The 19,992-nt window shown below is 30.1% G+C and overlaps 1 protein-coding gene and 2 long non-coding RNA genes across 5 annotated transcripts; all 3 read right to left on the bottom strand.

Annotated features, from left to right (window-relative positions):
• Positions 1 to 335: 335 nt before the first annotated feature.
• LOC108479808 (UPF0496 protein At2g18630-like) lies at positions 336 to 1,307 on the bottom strand. The gene has a single exon (XM_017782612.1). The coding sequence runs from the start codon at positions 1,305 to 1,307 to the stop codon at positions 336 to 338; it is 972 nt and encodes a 323-aa protein (XP_017638101.1).
• A 1,990-nt stretch (positions 1,308 to 3,297) lies between these two features.
• Positions 3,298 to 4,204, bottom strand: LOC128285664 (uncharacterized). Its single transcript, XR_008276185.1, has 2 exons — positions 3,675 to 4,204; positions 3,298 to 3,575 (listed from the first exon to the last, which is right to left on the bottom strand). It is a non-coding gene; the product is annotated as an uncharacterized LOC128285664 (long non-coding RNA).
• Positions 4,205 to 8,958: 4,754 nt separating this feature from the next.
• LOC128285667 (uncharacterized) lies at positions 8,959 to 15,611 on the bottom strand. 3 transcript variants are annotated; one of them, XR_008276190.1, is made up of 3 exons: positions 15,564 to 15,611; positions 10,623 to 10,694; positions 8,959 to 9,187 (listed from the first exon to the last, which is right to left on the bottom strand). It is a non-coding gene; the product is annotated as an uncharacterized LOC128285667 (long non-coding RNA). The 3 variants fall into 3 exon arrangements; XR_008276188.1 differs by lacking the exon at positions 15,564 to 15,611 and adding an exon at positions 14,056 to 14,178; XR_008276187.1 differs by lacking the exon at positions 15,564 to 15,611 and adding an exon at positions 11,644 to 11,730.
• Positions 15,612 to 19,992: the final 4,381 nt, after the last annotated feature.

Raw genomic sequence — 19,992 nt, 5'->3', positions numbered from 1 at the left:
TAAGAACATAGCAACATTGCATCACACACACATATATAAATAAATGTATGCATTCTCACAGCTGAATGTACATATCCAATTTAAAGCATTTAATAATGTAATAATATTATTTTTCAAGGTATCAAAGAGTTCCGAGTCATCGCCGAAATCGGTCCAAAGGAACCCAGAAACGAGGGAGTAGGTATAGCACTTTAAGAGACTAAAGTACAACCACTACTGTTTATGATCAAATGTATATGATCACATAGGACCATAGAATCATTATTATCATATATGTATTTACAAACCTAAATGTAGAGTTCCCAAGGGATTGTCTTCGCTCTCCGGTTGATGTCCTAGAGCATGAGCATCATCTGCCGCTGAATCTCTTCCCAATCCGTCCTAAATTTATAGCTACATTCATCGGTCTCTCGAAGCAAATCTGTGACTATAGGCGTAACAAGTTTCAATTTTTCGTTGATATCATCCATCCCAACCTTCAAAGTATATCCTTCTCTGACCACGCAATCAACGGAGTGCAACAGTGACGTTTTCTTAATTTCCAATTGTTGAACAAGCATCCATATGGTGGTTGCACTAGAACCATAGATCTCCATTATAACCGTTAACTTCTTCTTCATCTTTATCTTTTCCTTGTTCCGCTTCCAACATTTGCTGCACCATGTTTCCACCGTAACTATAGCAGACGTCAACACACCTGCCAAGGCTGTTATGACAGTCTTTGCGGATATGATTAGCTCCACCACGGAAAAAACCACCAATAAAATAAAAGTGGCAACAAATAAGGCCTTTGACAGCCGCTTCCGTGTTGCCGTTGATTCCACCTTCTTTTCGAGCGTTTTTTTCCGAGCACGCACCTTCCCTTGCATCGATTCGTACCGCCTATGGGCCATTCTTTTCAGTACAAGGAACTCCTTAACGAAAAGCTTTTCAGCTGCTTTGAACCTCGTCAGTTCCTCCAAGGCCTCAACGGAATTCTTCTCGACGGTCCCGACTTCTAATTTGTCCTCTTCATCATAACATTTAAGCGCTGACTCAATAATTCCGTGATTGTGTGGAGCATGTTCGAGGCAATCATTAAGGGCAATACAGAACTTCAAAGTCATTTCGAAGTCGGTAAAGTATTCCTTCATCAAATTCTTGAAGTCCAAATCGACCGCAAGTGAGTTGATGATACTGTCAATACGATTCGGGAGAGTATCACTAGCACTATTAGCAACCCTGTTCAAGTTCGATTCAGCTTCGGATCGGGAATCCGGTGGCATGTCAATTCCGAATGACGGTTCAAAACTACTAGATGATGCCATCGTGGCTGATAATAGATTCAAATCCTAATACAGAAATCAAAGTAAAATCCAGTAATCAAGTGAAAAATTCCTTGGGAAATTCAAGAAAATTCCTTGGAGTTCAACAAATGAACAAAATAAACAAGATCGTGAAAAGTCAGAAAGGGTTTTCAAGTGTTAGAACTTAGCCGAGGGTTCAAAGACGTTGATTGTGAGAGTAAAGTTTTGATTTCTGTAAAATAAATATATATATATAGGCAACTACAGGCCGTGGGATGTAAATTTGGACAACACTCGCGTTTTTTAATGTAATCAGCGAGCAAACATTATGGGCGAGTTTATACCACTGTTTCTAAGTATAAAAATATTGTTAAAACAACTATGCTTTTAAGCTTTTAAGGAATAATGTTAAACTAAGTTTTAGGCCCATGACTAGTATACTATTAAATAAAGAGTAAATTATTAAAAGTATCACTTTTGTTTCTCTCATGTTACATTCTAGTCACTTATGTTTGAAATATTACGTTTTAGTTGTTTATATTAATGTGTTGTAATATTTTAGTCACTGAGCCATTAATTTCAGTTAACCATATAATGATAAGCTGACGTGGCATGTTCAATCATCATTTCGAATAAAAATTTTAGATTAAATTATACATTGGTTCCCATATTTTTTTGAGCAATTTATTTGTTCTATTAACTTTTTTTCCCTTTATTTTCCATTCTCTTCTACTTCTTTCTCTATTTTCCTCCCTTCTCCATCTCTTTTAATGTAAAAGAAAAAAATTAAATTGCTCACAACAAAAAAAAAAAATTAGAGACCAATTGTATAATTTAACCTAAAATTTTCGTTTAAAATGATGATTTAATGTGCCATGTCAGCTTACTGCTATACCGTTAACAACAATTAACACTCAATGACTAAAATGTTACAACACGATAACGTAAGTGACTAAAATATAACTTAAGGAAAATAAAAGTGACTATTTTAAAGTTTACCCTTAAATAAATAAAAAAACCTTTGGCACTGTGGAAAATGCGGATAACAGGCTGTAAACGTGTTAAGTAAATCATTCGGACATCACTTTACACGTTTGACTGTCTTGTTTTATTGTGTTCTGTTTCTGGTGAGTCAACAAGCACATACAACTATACTAATCAATTTGCATCCTATATATCTGGATGATATTTTTACTAAATAATTTTTTTTAAAATAATAGAATTTAATAATTATCATCAAGGTTTTTTTTAATTAAATCGTACGGATTAGGAATTTAGATAAGGTATCAATCTAGAAGAAGAGGTTGGTGGGTTGAACTAATTTTCTTTATTTTTTATGATTTTTAATTAAATCTTTATGAACTCCACCACTTACTCATGGTATTTTTACAATAAAGTACACCACTTGGAAATAAGAAAAAGAAACCAATTAATTAAAAAAAATTGAATCCTCGGTTCAACTGAAATTTCATCTCATATAATTTAGTCATTATAACATTATCAACATGTTGGAATTAATAACATTATCAGTTAATGTTGTTAATTTACATATCAATGGAATGTTTTTTTTTTTTTTAAATCACAATCACAAAATTGAATTGTGAGGTTTATTGTATGGAATACTTATCCTTCACAAACAACGCTACGATGAGGTCATTATTCAATCAGATAATCTTGAAAATGTGATTTCTATCAGCAAGAACAAGTTTGGTGGTCCAAAAAAATTCATTGATAAGAAGTATTCAACAAATTCTAGCCTTTGAAGAGAATTGGTCCTTGATTTATGTTCCTAGAGAGACTATTCGGGTAGTTGATGCTTCGGCAAAAATGACCCTTTCGAGTGATAAATCTCTGCATATTTTTGAGAATCCCCCTTTGGGGATTAAAGAAATATTAAAGGATGATAGCTCTTTTGATAATTTGTCTATGATCTACTTTATGTAATTCTTTGTTTAATTTATCAAAAAAAAGTAAAAAAATCAAATATTAAATGATAACATAGTAGAGGGACTAAAACCAAAATAAATTTTTATTTTTATTTTAATTTCTAACACATTGATGAAGCTCAACACATCTAATTCAATCATTTGGAAGTTTTGAACAAACACTTCCTTTTAGTATGAAGTTTTGAGAATTCAGATTCTTTCAATTAACTCTTTCAACTTTCACAACTTACTCTATTGCTAAAAGTAACAAAGAGACCCGATTTATTGACGGAAAATCGGTCCGAACAAAACCGGCCTTACTAGAATATCCATAGCACAGTTACAATGTGAAGTACAACAACACCTGCAACGAAACAAGCATGTATTAGATATGTTGAAAACATCGTATATAACATTGAACTAGCAAGTACGTTTCAGAATCGATATATTTATAACTATTCACTTTATGAGTAGAAGCAGGATTTCATTATCTCGAGAGCGTAAAAATTCGGTATAAGACAAACACTGCGAGGTCGGTCTGCTGTTGCTAGAGATCCAAAGGCATGGATCCGGTTGTTGACGTGCTAGAGTGTGTCATCATCCGGTGCAAAATCACTGCCCTTGCCATCCTAATATCACGGCTACACTTATCGGCTTGTTCACCTAATTTCTCGATGATTTCCATAAATTCTCCTAACTTTTTCTTGATTTCATCCATTACAAGCTTCAACGCATCTTCTTCACCGAGTGCAAAATCGGCAGTCTTCAATAATGACTCAATTTTAATCTCAAAATTGGTCACGCGCACCCTTATGTCATCGATATCATAAATCGTAATGCGAGCAAAGAGCTCCATTGTGGTTGTTAACCCCATCTGCTCTTTCATCTCTTTCTCGTAACGCTTAAATAAATAAAAAAACCTTTGGCACTGTGGAAAATGGATAACAGTCTGTAAACGTGTTAAGAAAATCATTCGTTTTATTGTGTTCTGTTTATGGTGAGTCAACAAGCACATACACCTATACTAATCAATTTGCAACCTATATGTGGATGATATATTTACTAAATAAAATTTTTAAAATAATAGAATTTAATATTCCCAATTTAATAATTATCATCAAGGTTTTTTTGAACTAAATCGGGATGGATTAGGAATTTAGATAAGGTATCAATCTAGAAGAAGAGGTTGGGTCAATTGACTCATGAAATGGGTTGAACTAGATTTTTTCTTTTTATGATTTTTAATTAAATCGGTTGTCTAATTAGTTCAATCACCAATCTGATTTTAAAAACATTTGTCAAAACCTTTTTTTTTTTTTGAAATCAACTTTTTATTTTAAAATAAAAATGGAGTCGCCATTAATCACTTTTAGGAGATATGATCGGGTTACCTCGTAATTTAATTATTTTAATAAGAGGTTTGATTTATTAAAACAATGTTTTTCAGTCTACAAAAATCCAGAGAACGGGTTTGGGAGTCGGTTACGCACGAGGAAGGATTAGCACCCTCGTTACGCCCGAAATTGGTACCTAATTGATTACTTGATGTCTTCAGTGTCGCAAATTGAAAATTTGGAGAGATTTAAAAATACGATCCTTTATTAAGACATTACTTAACTAAATTAATTTTCACGAAAAGGGGCTTATTTGAAGTTAATCAAGAAGAAAAGGATCATGTACCTAAATTAGGACACAATGCCTTAGATCCTCGAGAAGAAAAATGAACGGCATTTAATCATCACTTAAATCCCGTTTTTATTTTATTTTAGAGTAAATATTCAACTATCTCGGTTTTAGAAAAAAGCTGTATTCTATAAGTTAAGAACACGACTTTTCTAATTCCAAAATAATGATATCATAGTGATAATAACATAATTATAATAATAACACGACATTAATAATCATATCATAGTGATAATAAATAAATGATGTAATTTAAGATAAATAAATAAAAAGTGGAATATGCATGATTTAAAAAATAAATAAACATGACATGAAAATATCAAAAATAAAAAAAAGAAATAATAAAATAAAAAGAAATAAATAAATAAATATATATAATAAATATAATAATAATAAAAATCGCTCAAATAAAAGAATATGAAAAATTTAATTTTAAATGTAAGAAAAAGGTAATAAACAAATAAATGGATAAATAAATAAATAAAACAATTTGTAGAAAGATTGAAATTAAATAAACAGAGGGCTTAATTGAAATTAAGGAGTGTAAACTGTAAATAAATAAATAAATAGACTAATAAGGACTAAAATGGAATTTAAATGAAATTACAAGCATAAATCATAATAAATTAAATAAGAAAACATAAATAAGGACTCAAATAAAATGCGCATAAAAGAGTAGGGACCAACTGGGAAATTATTCCTAGGCCCTCTAAACGCATCGTTCCATGGGGACGAAAATGATCTAAAATCAAAATTACGTGGTAAAAATTAAAAAAAAAGAAAAAAAGAAATAGTACTGCATTGAAATGTCATTAAAAAGCGGAAGGACCGAAAGCATAAATAGAGCATTAAGAAAAAACACGCGGATCATATTAAAGGACCGGGTCAGATTTCTGGTTCGGCTTCTAAACGGTGTTGTTTTGAGACGTTTAAAGTTACTTCAAAACGATGTTGTTTTACTTAGTCTATATAAGTTAAAAAAGTTTCAAAAAAAAATCATCTCCCCTTCATTTAAAAAAAAAAGGTCTAGAAGCCCCTCAGTTTTTCTCTCAAGCTTTCTCATGTTTGGCCTTTGAGCCACCATGGCGACCACCAGTCTCCGGCAACTATGGCCGCCATCTGTGGTGGCCGAAAACCCCAAAAAATACCCTTTTAACTTCGTTTAAACCGTTTTAAATTCTCTTTTTAAAACATTTTATCCTAATTTAAAAAATGACAAAAAGAAATGGAAATCTTTAAGAAACCTTTCAGTTTCTCCTTCAATGGCAGATTGTCTTTCATCGGAGACAGGGCCTCGGCTTCGCAAGGCGAATGGCGTTGATAAGAAGAAAATTTTTATTTTTTCGAAAAAGTAAAAAAATAATAGATAAGAACAGATTTAAAACAAAAAGATTATCTAGTTTTTTTAAAACTTGCTGATTGTTTTTTTGTATTTCTCATTGTTTTTGTCAAAACACATCTTGGGCTTTTATAGCCAATTTTACAGTATTATTTTGCTTTTTCTTTTTCTGTTTCTGCCATACACTGTTTTGCTACTGCTCTTGCATGTTCTTTATGCTGCTGCTATGTTTAGTTTTTTGCAGGTGGCTCTGGAGTCAACGGAGCTAGTGGTAGAAGGGGTGTCAGACGGCACGCCTGTTGACATGGCGAGGTTGCGGCGCGAAAATGCTTAGGGTTTTCTTTTTTTTTTTGGTTTATACTGGAAATGTTTGTAATACTCCGAAAATTTTTACAGTAAAATATTATCCGTGATATAGTAAAATAAGGAAATAAAGTGAAAAAAAGGGAATTTTTGAGTTATGTCAATATTGGGAAGTGTATTATGATATATTAATTCAAGAAAGGACTAAATTGCAAAGATGAGAAAAGTCTTGTTGCATAAGAGTCAAAATTTAAGGGGTTGAAGTGTAAATATAAAAAAGTTGAAGGACTAATGGTGCAAATATTTTAAGGGTGGAATGATCTAGAAACCAAGAAAAATTGATGAATTAGGACCAAATTGAATAGGTGAAAAATTATGAGGGACTAAATCGCAATTTTACCAAATTAAGTGATGACTCAAGGATGGAATTCTAAAAGATCATGAAGGACAAAATGGTCAATTAAGTAAGAGAGAGAATTCTAGAATGTAATGATTATGTTGATGATATTTTAAATTAATTAATTAGATAAATATTATTTTATTAATATTTTTATGAGATGTTTATTATTATATTATTATTTATTTAGTATAAAAGGAAGAAAAGATGAAGAATTAACATCACATTTCCTTTCTCATGCAACCAACGTTAGAAGAGAAGGAAAAGAAAGAAATTTTATTTTCTTTACAATTTGGTCCTTCCACCATAAATTCACCATTTTCACCTAGAAATCAAAAGAATTTCCATAGCTACTAAGAGAAAAAATGTTAAGGAGACCATGGAGAGTTAGAATATCAAGTTGGATTCAAAAAATAGAAGCTGGAGGAGAGAGAAAATCAAGTTAAAGATTAGTATCAATAGAACAAGGTAAGTATATCAAGATTTCAATATGTTTTTAAGTTTGTTATTATTGACAAAGCATGGAAATAATGTTATAGTAGAGTTTTCTTACATAAGGTCCTATGTTCTTGATATGTTAGTGAAGAGAAAATAAAAGAAAGTGATGAGAAATGGTGTAGAAAAAGAAAATAAGGGTGTTATAACATGGTAATTAATATCTTGTACTAAAACAGTTTTGGACAGCAGCAGTAGTCTAATTTTGAAAAATCATCAAATATTTTAGAAATATAATTATAGGATGAATAAAATATGAAATTAAATCTTATTAAGTCTAGTTTTTTATAGAAGAAATGATGTAAGCAATGAAATTGTAAATCATGAGATATGATGAATTTTGTGAGACAAGGTTAGAATAATTTCAGGTTCCCCTATTCTAACTTTGTAAAATCATAAAAAATTGGATAGAAATAATTTTGGGCTTAAATTTATATTTTTAGAATCCTTAATGAGTCTATTTTCAATAGAAACAAACGGGAACATCATTCGAATTTTGTACGAGGAGATAATTAATTTTTAGTGAAGAAGGGCCAGAACTGTCAGACAGCAGTACAGGGGTAACTTTAAAGAATAAACTGTACTTATTGGCTAAACCAAAAATTCTGAAAATTTTATGGTAAGAAGATATATGAGTCTAGTTTCAGGTAAAATTAGCTGATATTAATTTTGAGTTCTATAGCTCCATATATAAATAATTTAGTGACTATGACGCAGATAGACAGCTTGAATATTCATAAAAGTAAATAATAAAAATTATGGATAATGTTACTTACAAGTGTGTTATCTACATTAAGGATGTGGAATGGAGAGGAGGAGGAGGAGGAAAAATATGTATGAATATTCATCTAGCATGGCTAATTTGTATATTTTAGGCTCAGGGACTAAATTGAATAAAAGTAAAACTTTATGGGCAATTTTGTAAAAATGTCAGAAATGACCAAATTGCATGAAATGGATTATTTTATTATTTAAACTACAAAATTGAATGAAATTATTAATTTAGTTCAAGATCGGGGGAAAACATCTTTTAGGGATTAAATTGAAAAGTGTTGAAATTATGGAAAATTCTGATATTTTATAGAATTCATGAACTGTTATCAATACATATGAGAATAATAGCTGGAAATAAGGATTAAATTGCAAGAATTTTATTTTCCCTGACCTTAAGGATGAAATCGTCATTAATTAAAAGTTTAGGGGCAAAATGGTAATTTTTCCTAGAGCATTAATTAAATGCATTAGAATATGAAATGAATGAAAATGATGATCAAATTTATTTATAAAGATCCGGACGACTCAAATATGAGACTTGATCGTAGAAAAGAAAAGATATCGGATTAATGAAATTATAAACACAAACAAGCTGTAACGTCCCCTAACCCTATACCGTCACCGGAACAGGGTTACGAGACATTACCAGTCAGTACAGTCCAATTTCGGTCATTAATTAAAATAAATATTCACACACATCCTAGTTTTAAGATGTCGTCCCTTTAATAGGCCCTTGCGGTCCAATATGAACAGTAATTTCAATTCGGGACTAATTTAGAATCACTACGAATTCTTAGTAAATTTCAAAATTCATATTACATACCGTTACCAACCATAATTTACTCATTTCATCAATACTTTTACAACCTAAATGACTCTCATTAAACATCCTGAGTACATGCCATTATCAATACTCAACATACTTTACCTTAATGAATTCGGGATCGTCCTGGGATGCTGATTCAACGTACTATCTTTACTTAACCTGCGCACGAAAATAAACCGTACGCTGAGTATGGTATACTCAGTGGTATTTCTATAATCTGAACACTTAAACAATTATAAAACGTATTAATTTATATATATATATATATATTGAACTATTCAAACTCAATGAGAATTCAAACATTCACTTTCCAACCAAATGTTTTGGTCTACTTTAAATTCAAAATCATTTATTATTTTTCAATAGCAATTAATCAATCAGTAATGTTCATTAACTCTCAGAACAATTATTTATTCAGTAACAGTCAGTTATTCGGTAACAATCAAATATTCAGTAATAACCAGTTATTCAGTAACAGTCAATTATTCAGTAATAATCAGTTATTTTATACCTTAATTTACTCACAATTCAATATCATTAAACTATATTCAACTATACACTTATCAATCATATTCCATTTTAATTCATTTTAATAACAGTCAATTTCATTTATATCATATCAACTTACTATCCCTGATAGCTTTCAGTATATACATACGATTCATATATCTCAAATGACATTTCAATCCATCAAGTGGCATCACATATCATCAATTCGAACTCCAATCATTTCATGAACCTTTGGTTCATATTTTCAATTTCATATCTAAATTTTCAATTCTCAATTCAATTTCTCGTTTCATTTCAATAGCTTGATCAATCAAATTTATTCGATTTATCTTTCACTTATTTACCCCTATTAACAAACCCGGACTTTGACGGATACACGGATTCCAACCCAAACACACCAGTACGGCATATTGTGCCTAAAACGGTACATAGTACCTGATCAGTATACGACACATAAAGTGCCTAAAATGACACACGATGTGCCTGATACGACACACGAGGTGCCTGAAATACGACACATAAAGTGCCTGATCAATAAAGCCGGCAAATCCCGTACACTTCCAGATCCTATGGCATGCCAATTATATCCGACTCAGCCCGACTAGTTAATAGGGTATTTCATTCACTTTCTCAATTTAATAATTCTTTCATCAATATCTCATTCCGATAATTACACATATTTACCAATTTTCACAATTCATACAATTTCATTCAATTCAACAAATATATTTCAATTATGCACATTAATTCATAATTCAATACAATTCAATTTACTTTTCAATACCAAATATTTAAATATCACGATCTCATATATTCATATCAATTTCCTCATATTTCCAATCAATATATTTTCAATATAACATTCATTCAATATTCAAATTTCTACATAAGTCATATATATTATAGAATTCAATCAATATAAATTCAATCAAAATAATTTCAATAAATATAAATTCAATAAATTCATCGCATACCAAAATCAATCCATTCCAATTGTAAAACATCATAATTCTAACACTAACAATTGCAATATGTATATAAATATAACAAATAATAACTAAGTTCAGATTATAGAAATACAAACCGTAATTTTTGAGCTAACTCCCGTTGACTTTGTCTTGTCCTTTCTTAGCCGAGATTTCCGGTACCACATTGACTACGAAATTAATACAATTCATAATCATTAATACATTACTAATTCATATCTTGAGTTACAGAATTCTAAATTAAGATCCGCTAATTTTTCCTGAAACTAGACTCACAAATCTTCTTACAATTAAATTTTCAGAATTTTTGGTTTAGCCATTAAGTACAGTTTATTCTTTAAATTTACCCCTATTCTGCTGTCTGACAGTTTCGTCCCTTCTTCACTAAAAATTAATTATCTCACAGTACAGAACTCGGATAATATTCCCGTTGATTTCTCCTGAAAATAGACTCATTAGGGATTCTAAAAATATAACTTTAAGCCTCTAATTATTTTTCTTCAATTTTTGGTGATTTTCCAAAGTCAGAATAGGGGAACCCGAATTCATTCTGACCTTGTCTCTCAAAATTCATTATATCTCATAATTTACAATTCAATTGCTTATATCGTTTCTTCTATAAGAAACTAGACTCAATAAGATTTAATTTCATATTTTATTCATCTTCTAATTCGATTTCTATAATTTTTTATGATTTTTCAAATTTAGAATACTGCTGCTGTCTAAAACAGTTTTAGTGCAAAATGTTGATTTACTTTAATTTCAATTTAATCCTAACTAAATTCACTTACTTTTCTATCTTAATTCATACTTTATTTCTATTCAAATTTTGTCCAAACTCATACTTAACTATTAAATTTCCAACATATTTTCATAATTTCAAATTTATTTCCATTTAATCTCTAAAACTCAAAACTTATAGCTTAGTTTACGATTCAATCCTTTATTCAATTCCAATCAAAATTTCTATCATATAAACCCCCAATTCCATCATTTTATTTAACATGGACAATATCTAGAAATCTAATAACTATCAAAATATCAACTTAATTTCATCAAAACTTTGTTCTAAAACTTCTAAAACATCAAAATTAAGTAAAAAAGGCTTGATTGGCTTACCTATTAAAGCTTCAAACCTTTAATTTTCCCTTTTTCTTTTCTTTCTTTCTTTCTCCCCTGTTTCTTCTCTGTTTCGTTTCTTCTATTATGTTTCTTTACTTATTTATATAATATATAATATATAATATAATATAATAATAACATTCATGAAAAAAAATCTAAGATTTTTATCCACATTTGCCGCCTCATTTATGGGACTTGGTATATTTCCCTATTTGGTCCCTTTAACTTTTCTTTAATTTATAATTAAACTTTCACACTTTATTCAATTTAATCCTTTCCACTAATTACTCTTAATTAAGCTAAATTTACTTAATTAAAGTCTAATTAACCACTCATTTTACTTCGTAAATATTTTTAATAAATATTTACGAATCCGTTTTTTAAAAATGGAGACCCGAAAATACTCTTTTTCGGTAACGGTAAAATTCAGGTCATTACAATTCTCTCCCCCTTAAGAAATTTCGTCCTCGAAATTTGCCTAAAAGAGAGGTGGGGGTTGAGTGATCTCACTGTTTCTTTCGGTTCCCGTATTGTTTCCTCAATATTATGACATTACCGCTTAGGCTAGTATCTCAACCGGCTCTTTCCCATATAATAGATTGTGTCAAATCTCAATATCCTTTGTCGATATAACATGTAACAAATCTGATCTATATCATTTTCTGAGCTTCAAATCAGGGAAAATTATCATAAACTTTCTGTAACTTCAGAAGCAAAACCAAGCAATATTTTACCGATTTGACTTTTCTACAACTTCACATAGCCCAACAGAACAATAACTTAATTTCTCTTTCAACCCGATCTTCAAAATGTTCTTCCAAGGTGAATCTCTAAGAAATACCATATCTCTAACAAAATACTCAATATCCCAACGTTTCAAGTCTATATATAATTTCTGTTTGTCAAAACTGCTTTCAGTCTATCTCGAATTACTTCCACTTTTCTTCAATTTCACGAATCAAACAGCTCCACATATTCTTTTTCAAAAATAGAGATAATTCCAGCTTAGATTCCATAAAAATTTTATCCCATTTCCATTCTGATGTCACCACTGGTTGTAACAGTTCTGAAGATATCTGTACCTAATATAAACATTTATATGCAAATTCAAAGTATTGCTTTTCTTTTCCCAGTCTTCAATACATCTGTCTCAAATCACTGTACATCTTATTCTTCTAGAATGCATAGACATAGTACTACTATAATTTCATGCAAATTCTCCTGTATAAGTTCTGAATCCCTCTGTTCAGCTTTTATTTCTAAATAGCAAACAACCATCATATCCAATCCAAAATGTTTAATCAGAAATCATCTGTATGCTATATCCATTTAACCGATAACTCATTACTACATTTCTGAACTTGCAGACCTGCTGTAGGGAAGTAAGTTTAACCTTTATTTCAACTAGAATTGAGCGATCATCAGATAATGACAATCGAGTGTTCATAGCTCATAACACAAAGCAAAACTTTCAATTTTGAGTATTCATAACTCCATTTGCTTTTTTTCTGGATAATATTCAATTATCAAATCATGATCCTTTAGTGCAAAGACAATAGCTACCACTTCCGAATCATGTATCAAATAATTCTTCTCATGTAATTCTAACTTTCCAAAACATAATTCATTAATTTTCTTTCTTGCCTTAAAACACTGCTATCCACGTAAATCACAAGTTTCTTTATCGGATTTCAGACTGAACCAGAACTAGTGCTTCAGTTAACTGAGCTTTCAACTAATCGGAACCTTGCTAACGTCTATCAGATCTTTCCAATTCCATATCTTTCTGTAATAACCGACTAGTTTTAAAAAACCTCTGATTTCAAATATATTTTTCACTATCATTTCAGTTACAAAATCTATAGCACATTCAACTTCTTCAATCAACAGTAGGCAATTCTTCTGGAAACACATTAGAATTCTCTTGCACTATTGCCACTGATTTAAACCTTAACTTAAATACTTTAATATTCAATACATAAACAAGGTAAATACCATGACCGCTTTCCGGCATATATCTGTGTTGGCATGTTCAATATCACAATAGACAATTAGCTCAATCTTCTCTAATTCAACAAAACATTTCGTCATTCTAACTTTGCAGTATAATATACTTTTGCTTATAATTTACCACTATATCATTCAGAATTAACCATTTGATTATTGAGATTATATAAAACAGTAAAAACATCAAATCGATCAGAAAACAATAGTATCATTATCAAACAGTTCCTGCAGATCTTATCAGCCCATAAATACTAATCTGAAAAATTTAATGCTTCAACCCAAAAATTTCAGCAAACCCAACAGTCAAATCTTTAATAGATACTGAACTTATGTAATCATAGGAATAGTCAGACCAAGATCAATTTAAAATAATCATATTAGAGTCGATATAGAAGAAAGTACCTGTAATGACATCCGGTAGAGATATATCTTCTCATATACAATTAACATATACGCTGGCTGATGTTCATTCTCCAGATTTTACAGTGAAGTCATTTGTCACACTTCGGCTTTCACTCATATTTCTGTGATTACAAGGTAACCTACCTCTGTTAACTACATTACTCGGTCTTGAACTCTGAATAATGTTTTTTTCAATTTTCTTCAAGCAATCACTAAGATAATAATCAGGAGAATCATGTCTAACACATATTCCATTCCTTATTCTATATTCTTCAGCTTCTGTCTTCATTTAAATCATCTTCAAACCATTTGTATCATACAGTTTCTATCGGAATATACCTTCTAATATATTTATTTAATCAAACAAATTGCCTTCATACACAGTTGCAGTTATATGATCCTGTTTAAGCTTCAAGAATTCTGTACGTTTCTGATCAAGGAATCTCTGACGGATATATATATATTTCTTTCAGAACTCATCTCAGAAAATTTCCAAATAACCCTTTCTTAATCACAACATAATCAATTTTTCTACCACTGATAACCTAAATCTTTTAACAGAAATATCATACCCTTCTAACATTTAATCGGTGAACAGAATAATTCATTTACAATCCCGATAATATTCTCCAACCAGATTTTAGTTCTTTCAAGATCATTCTCAACTGTAATTCTCAATTCATCCACACTATAGATATATATATATGTACAGATCATTAACAGCAGATAATTTACCCGTTCAGACAAGCTCTATATCTTGAAGCACTTCGGGAACCGAGTAAGAAATAGGAGGGATAGATACTGTAGCAGATACAATTTCTTCTACTCACTGAAGAACATCAGTTATAATTCTAAATAATTATTTATCATTTCTTTTTTTATTATTTCATCAGTCATTATTCAGTAATTAATTACCCATTGAGTTTATACCCAGTGTTGTTGATTCAGTTTTCATCTAATTCACGAGACTATTCGTCTCCAATACACATTTCATAATCAATACCATCGATATTTTTCTCTAACATTTTCACTATAAAACAGTACAAACAAATATATCAGCATCCGATCCCGACTCAATTTCTACTCAATTATGGCATGTACCTCTAGACTCAATTCCGAGCTCAATTTAGTCCGAGAATCGGCTAAACCTGAATAGCTCTGATACCACTAAATTGTAACGTCCCCTAACCCTATACCGTCACCGAAACAGGGTTACGAGACATTACCAGTCAGTACAGTCCAATTTCGGTCATTAATTAAAATAAATATTCACACACATCCTAGTTTTAAGATGTCGTCTCTTTAATGGGCCCTTGCGGTCCAATATGAACAGTAATTTCAATTCGGGACTAATTTAGAATCAGTACGAATTCTTAGTAAATTTCAAAATTCATATTACATACCGTTACCAACCATAATTTACTCATTTCATCAATACTTTTACAACTTAAATGACTCTCATTAAACATCCTGAGTACATGCCATTATCAATACTCAACATACTTTACCTTAATGAATTCGGGATCGTCCTGGGATGCTGATTCAACGTACTATCTTTACTTAACTGCGCACGAAACAAACCGTCTGCACGAGTATGGTATACTCAATGGTATTTCTATAATCAACACTTAAACAATTATAAAACGTATTAATTTATATATATATATATTGAACTATTCAAACTCAATGAGAATTCAAACATTCACTTTCCAACCAAATGTTTTGGTCTACTTTAAATTTAAAATCATTTATTATTTTTCAATAGCAATTAATCAATCAAGAATGTTCATTAACTCTCGAACAATTATTTATTCAAGAATGATCGGTTATTCGGTAACAATAAAATATTCAAGAATAACCGTTATTCAAGAATGATCAATTATTCAAGAATAATCGGTTATTTTATACCTTAATTTACTCACAATTCAATATCATTAAACTATATTCAACTATACACTTATCAATCATATTCCATTTTAATTCATTTCAATAACATCAATTTCATTTATATCATATCAACTTACTATCCTCGATAGCTTTCAAGATATACATACGATTCATATATCTCAAATGACATTTCAATCCATCAAGTGGCATCATATATCATCAATTCGAACTCAATCATTTTATGAACCTTTGGTTCATATTTTCAATTTCATATCTAAATTTTCAATTCTCAATTCAATTTCTCGTTTCATTTCAATAGCTTGATCAATCAAATTTATTCGATTTATCTTTCACTTATTTACCCCTATTAACAAACCCGGACTTTGACAGATACACGGATTCCAACCCAAACACACCAGTACGGCACATTGTGCCTAAAACGGTACATAGTACCTGATCAGTATACGACACATAAAGTGCCTAAAATGACACACGATATGCCTGATACGACACACGAGGTGCCTGAAATACGACACATAAAGTGCCTGATCGATAAAGCCGGCAAATCCCGTACACTTCCAGATCCTATGGCATGCCAATTATATCCGACTCAGCCCGACTAGTTAATAGGGTATTTCATTCACTTTCTCAATTTAATAATTCTTTCATCAATATCTCATTCCGATAATTACACATATTTACCCATTTTAACAATTCATACAATTTCATTCAATTCAACAAATATATTTCAATTATGCACATTAATTCATAATTCAATACAATTCAATTTACTTTTCAATACCAAATATTTAAATATCACGATCTCATATATTCATATCAATTTCCTCATATTTCCAATCAATATATTTTCAATATAACATTCATTCAATATTCAAATTTCTACATAAGTCATATATATATTATAGAATTCAATCAATATAAATTCAATCAAAATAATTTCAATAAATATAAATTCAATAAATTCATCGCATACCAAAATCAATCCATTCCAATTGTAAAACATCATAATTCTAACACTAACAATTGCAATATGTATATAAATATAACAAATAATAACTAAGTTCGGATTATAGAAATACAAACCGTAATTTTGAGCTAACTCCGTTGACTTTGTCTTGTCCTTTCTTAGCCGAGATTTCCGGTACCACATTGACTACGAAATTAATACAATTCATAATCATTAATACATTACTAATTCATATCTTGAGTTACAGAATTCTAAATTAAGATCCGCTAATTTTTCGTGAAACTAGACTCACAAATCTTCTTACAATAAAATTTTCAGAATTTTTGGTTTAGCCATTAAGTACAGTTTATTCTTTAAATTTACCCCTATTCTGCTGTCTGACAATTTCGTCCCTTCTTCACTAAAAATTAATTATCTCACAGTACAGAACTCGGATAATATTCCCGTTGATTTCTTCTGAAAATAAACTCATTGGGGATTCTAAAAATATAACTTTAAGCCTCTAATTATTTTTCTTCAATTTTTGGTGATTTTCCAAAGTCAGAACAGGGGAACCCGAATTCATTCTGACCTTGTCTCACAAAATTCATTATATCTCATAATTTACAATTCAATTGCTTATATCGTTTCTTCTATAAGAAACTAGACTCAATAAGCTTTAATTTCATATTTTATTCATATTCTAATTCGATTTCTATAATTTTTTATGATTTTTCAAAGTTAGACTACTGCTGCTGTCTAAAACAGTTTTAGTGCAAAATGTTGATTTACTTTAATTTCAATTTAATCCTAACTAAATTCACTTACTTTTCTATCTTAATTCATACTTTATTTCTATTCAAATTTTGTCCAAACTCATACTTAACTATTAAATTTCCAGCATATTTTCATAATTTCAAATTTATTTCCATTTAATCCCTAAAACTCAAAACTTATAGCTTAGTTTACGATTCAATCCTTTATTCAATTCCAATCAAAATTTCTATCATATAAACCCCCAATTCCATCATTTTATTTAACATGGACAATATCTAGAAATCTAATAACTATCAAAATATCAACTTAATTTCATCAAAACTTTGTTCTAAAACTTCTAAAACATCAAAATTAAGTAAAAAGGGTTTGATTGGCTTACCTATTAAAGCTTAAAGCTTCAAACCTTAATTTTCCCTTTTTCTTTTCTTTCTTTCTTTCTCCCCTGTTTTTTCTCTGTTTCGTTTCTTCTATTATGTTTCTTTACTTATTTATATAATATATAATATATAATATAATATAATAATAACATTCATGAAAAAAAATCTAAGATTTTTATCCACATTTGCCGCCTCATTTATGGGACTTGGTATATTTCCCTATTTGGTCCCTTTAACTTTTCTTTAATTTATAATTAAACTTTCACACTTTATTCAATTTAATCTTTTCCACTAATTACTCTTAATTAAGCTAAATTTACTTAATTAAAGTCTAATTAACCACTCATTTTACTTCGTAAATATTTTTAATAAATATTTACGAATCCGTTTTTTAAAAATGGAGACCCGAAAATACTCTTTTTCGGTAACGGTAAAATTCGGGTCATTACACAAGCAATGAGGTAAGTTCGTGTAACTTGAATTATATTCTTAAATGCTTGAAATGTATGTTATTGATGTGAAAATAATTTGAATGTTCATTGTATGAAAATTGATGGAACATTGATATATTTGATTAAAAGGGGAAGAAATCCCGGTTGAATAAAAGGAAATTTCGATGGATCTCTGAAAAGGAATTGACGGTAAAAAGGATCTAGCCCGGACGGGTGATCCTATCCTGACATAGCCCTCCCGAAGAATACGTGTAAATGGATTTAGCCCGGATAGGTAATCCAAATTACGGTCTGAATTTAGCCTGGACTGGTAATCCCGACAATACTCTATGAGTTTATATTACAGGGGATTTAGCCTGACTGGTAATCCCACTGTAAGGATGAGGTTCGCGGGAGTGTGCTCTCTGATATGAAATGTGTAAGACCATGGTTGAAAGATACCATATCAACCTGATATGAAATGTGTAAGACCATGGTTGAAAGATACCATGGCAACCTGATATGAAATGAATAAGACCATGGTTGAAAGATACCATTATAGCGACGTAAATTTTGCTTTGCTTGGTCGCTAATTGTGGTGATTTATGAAAAACTTTGAAAATCGAATTTCTATTTATCAAAGACAGGGAGTCGCCACCGATCCTTTTTCCTAGGTGTGATCGGACACCTAATAAATCCTCCTTTTTTTAAAAGAATTTTTTTTTGAATTTTATTTAAAAAACCGAGTTTAGGTCTACTTTGAAATTCCAGAGAAAAATAGGATTCGGGAGTCAGTTACGCACGAGGAAGGTATTAGCACCCTCGCGACGCCCAAACTTGGTATCTCGTTAAGCATGTATCGTCTCAATTTTCAAAAATGCAAGTTCAATGTAATATTTAATCGTGATCTGATTGAGAAAATGTGAATTTTTAAATTTCGACCTTTAGAAGGATATCCCGTCTTCAACGCGAGCCAACGTGATTCACCCAACATAGCGATAAAATCACGGACTTAATGTTAAAATCGGCACATTGCCTTATTTTTTTCAAATAAAATCATAAATAAAAGTTTCTAAAATAATAGTAAAAAAGATTTAAAAATATTATTGTAAAGAAATGCGAATAACGATACGTATAATAAGATATATAAATATAAAATATCAAAATATTAGAACAATAATAAATAATATTAAAAAGAATAGAAACGTACCTAATATACATATTTATCTATTAGAAATAAAAGTGATGTTAAAAATAATATTATCAATAATACAACATAAATATATACATATATTTAAAAGAAATACATAATAATATTAAAAAGTATGTATGGTTATTAAAATATATATAATACATAGTAATGAAAAATATACACAATATGTTTGGTATTAAAAATATAATATTAAAAGCAGAAATGATATACATACATTTAAGAAATAATAACAAAACTAATAATAGTTATAAAGATAATAGAAAATGATACATTAATATTAATGTG

The sequence above is a fragment of the Gossypium arboreum genome, chromosome 2 (genome assembly GCF_025698485.1).
Source record: "Gossypium arboreum isolate Shixiya-1 chromosome 2, ASM2569848v2, whole genome shotgun sequence".
Lineage (NCBI taxonomy): Eukaryota > Viridiplantae > Streptophyta > Magnoliopsida > Malvales > Malvaceae > Gossypium > Gossypium arboreum.
Note: the sequence above shows the minus strand (reverse complement) of the source record. Positions and strands in the feature narration are given on the sequence as shown.

Bases quoted from the DNA above. Each gene is read 5' to 3' on its own strand.
- LOC108479808 (XM_017782612.1), bottom strand. From the start codon at position 1,307: ATGGCATCATCTAGTAGTTTTGAACCGTCATTCGGAATTGACATGCCA.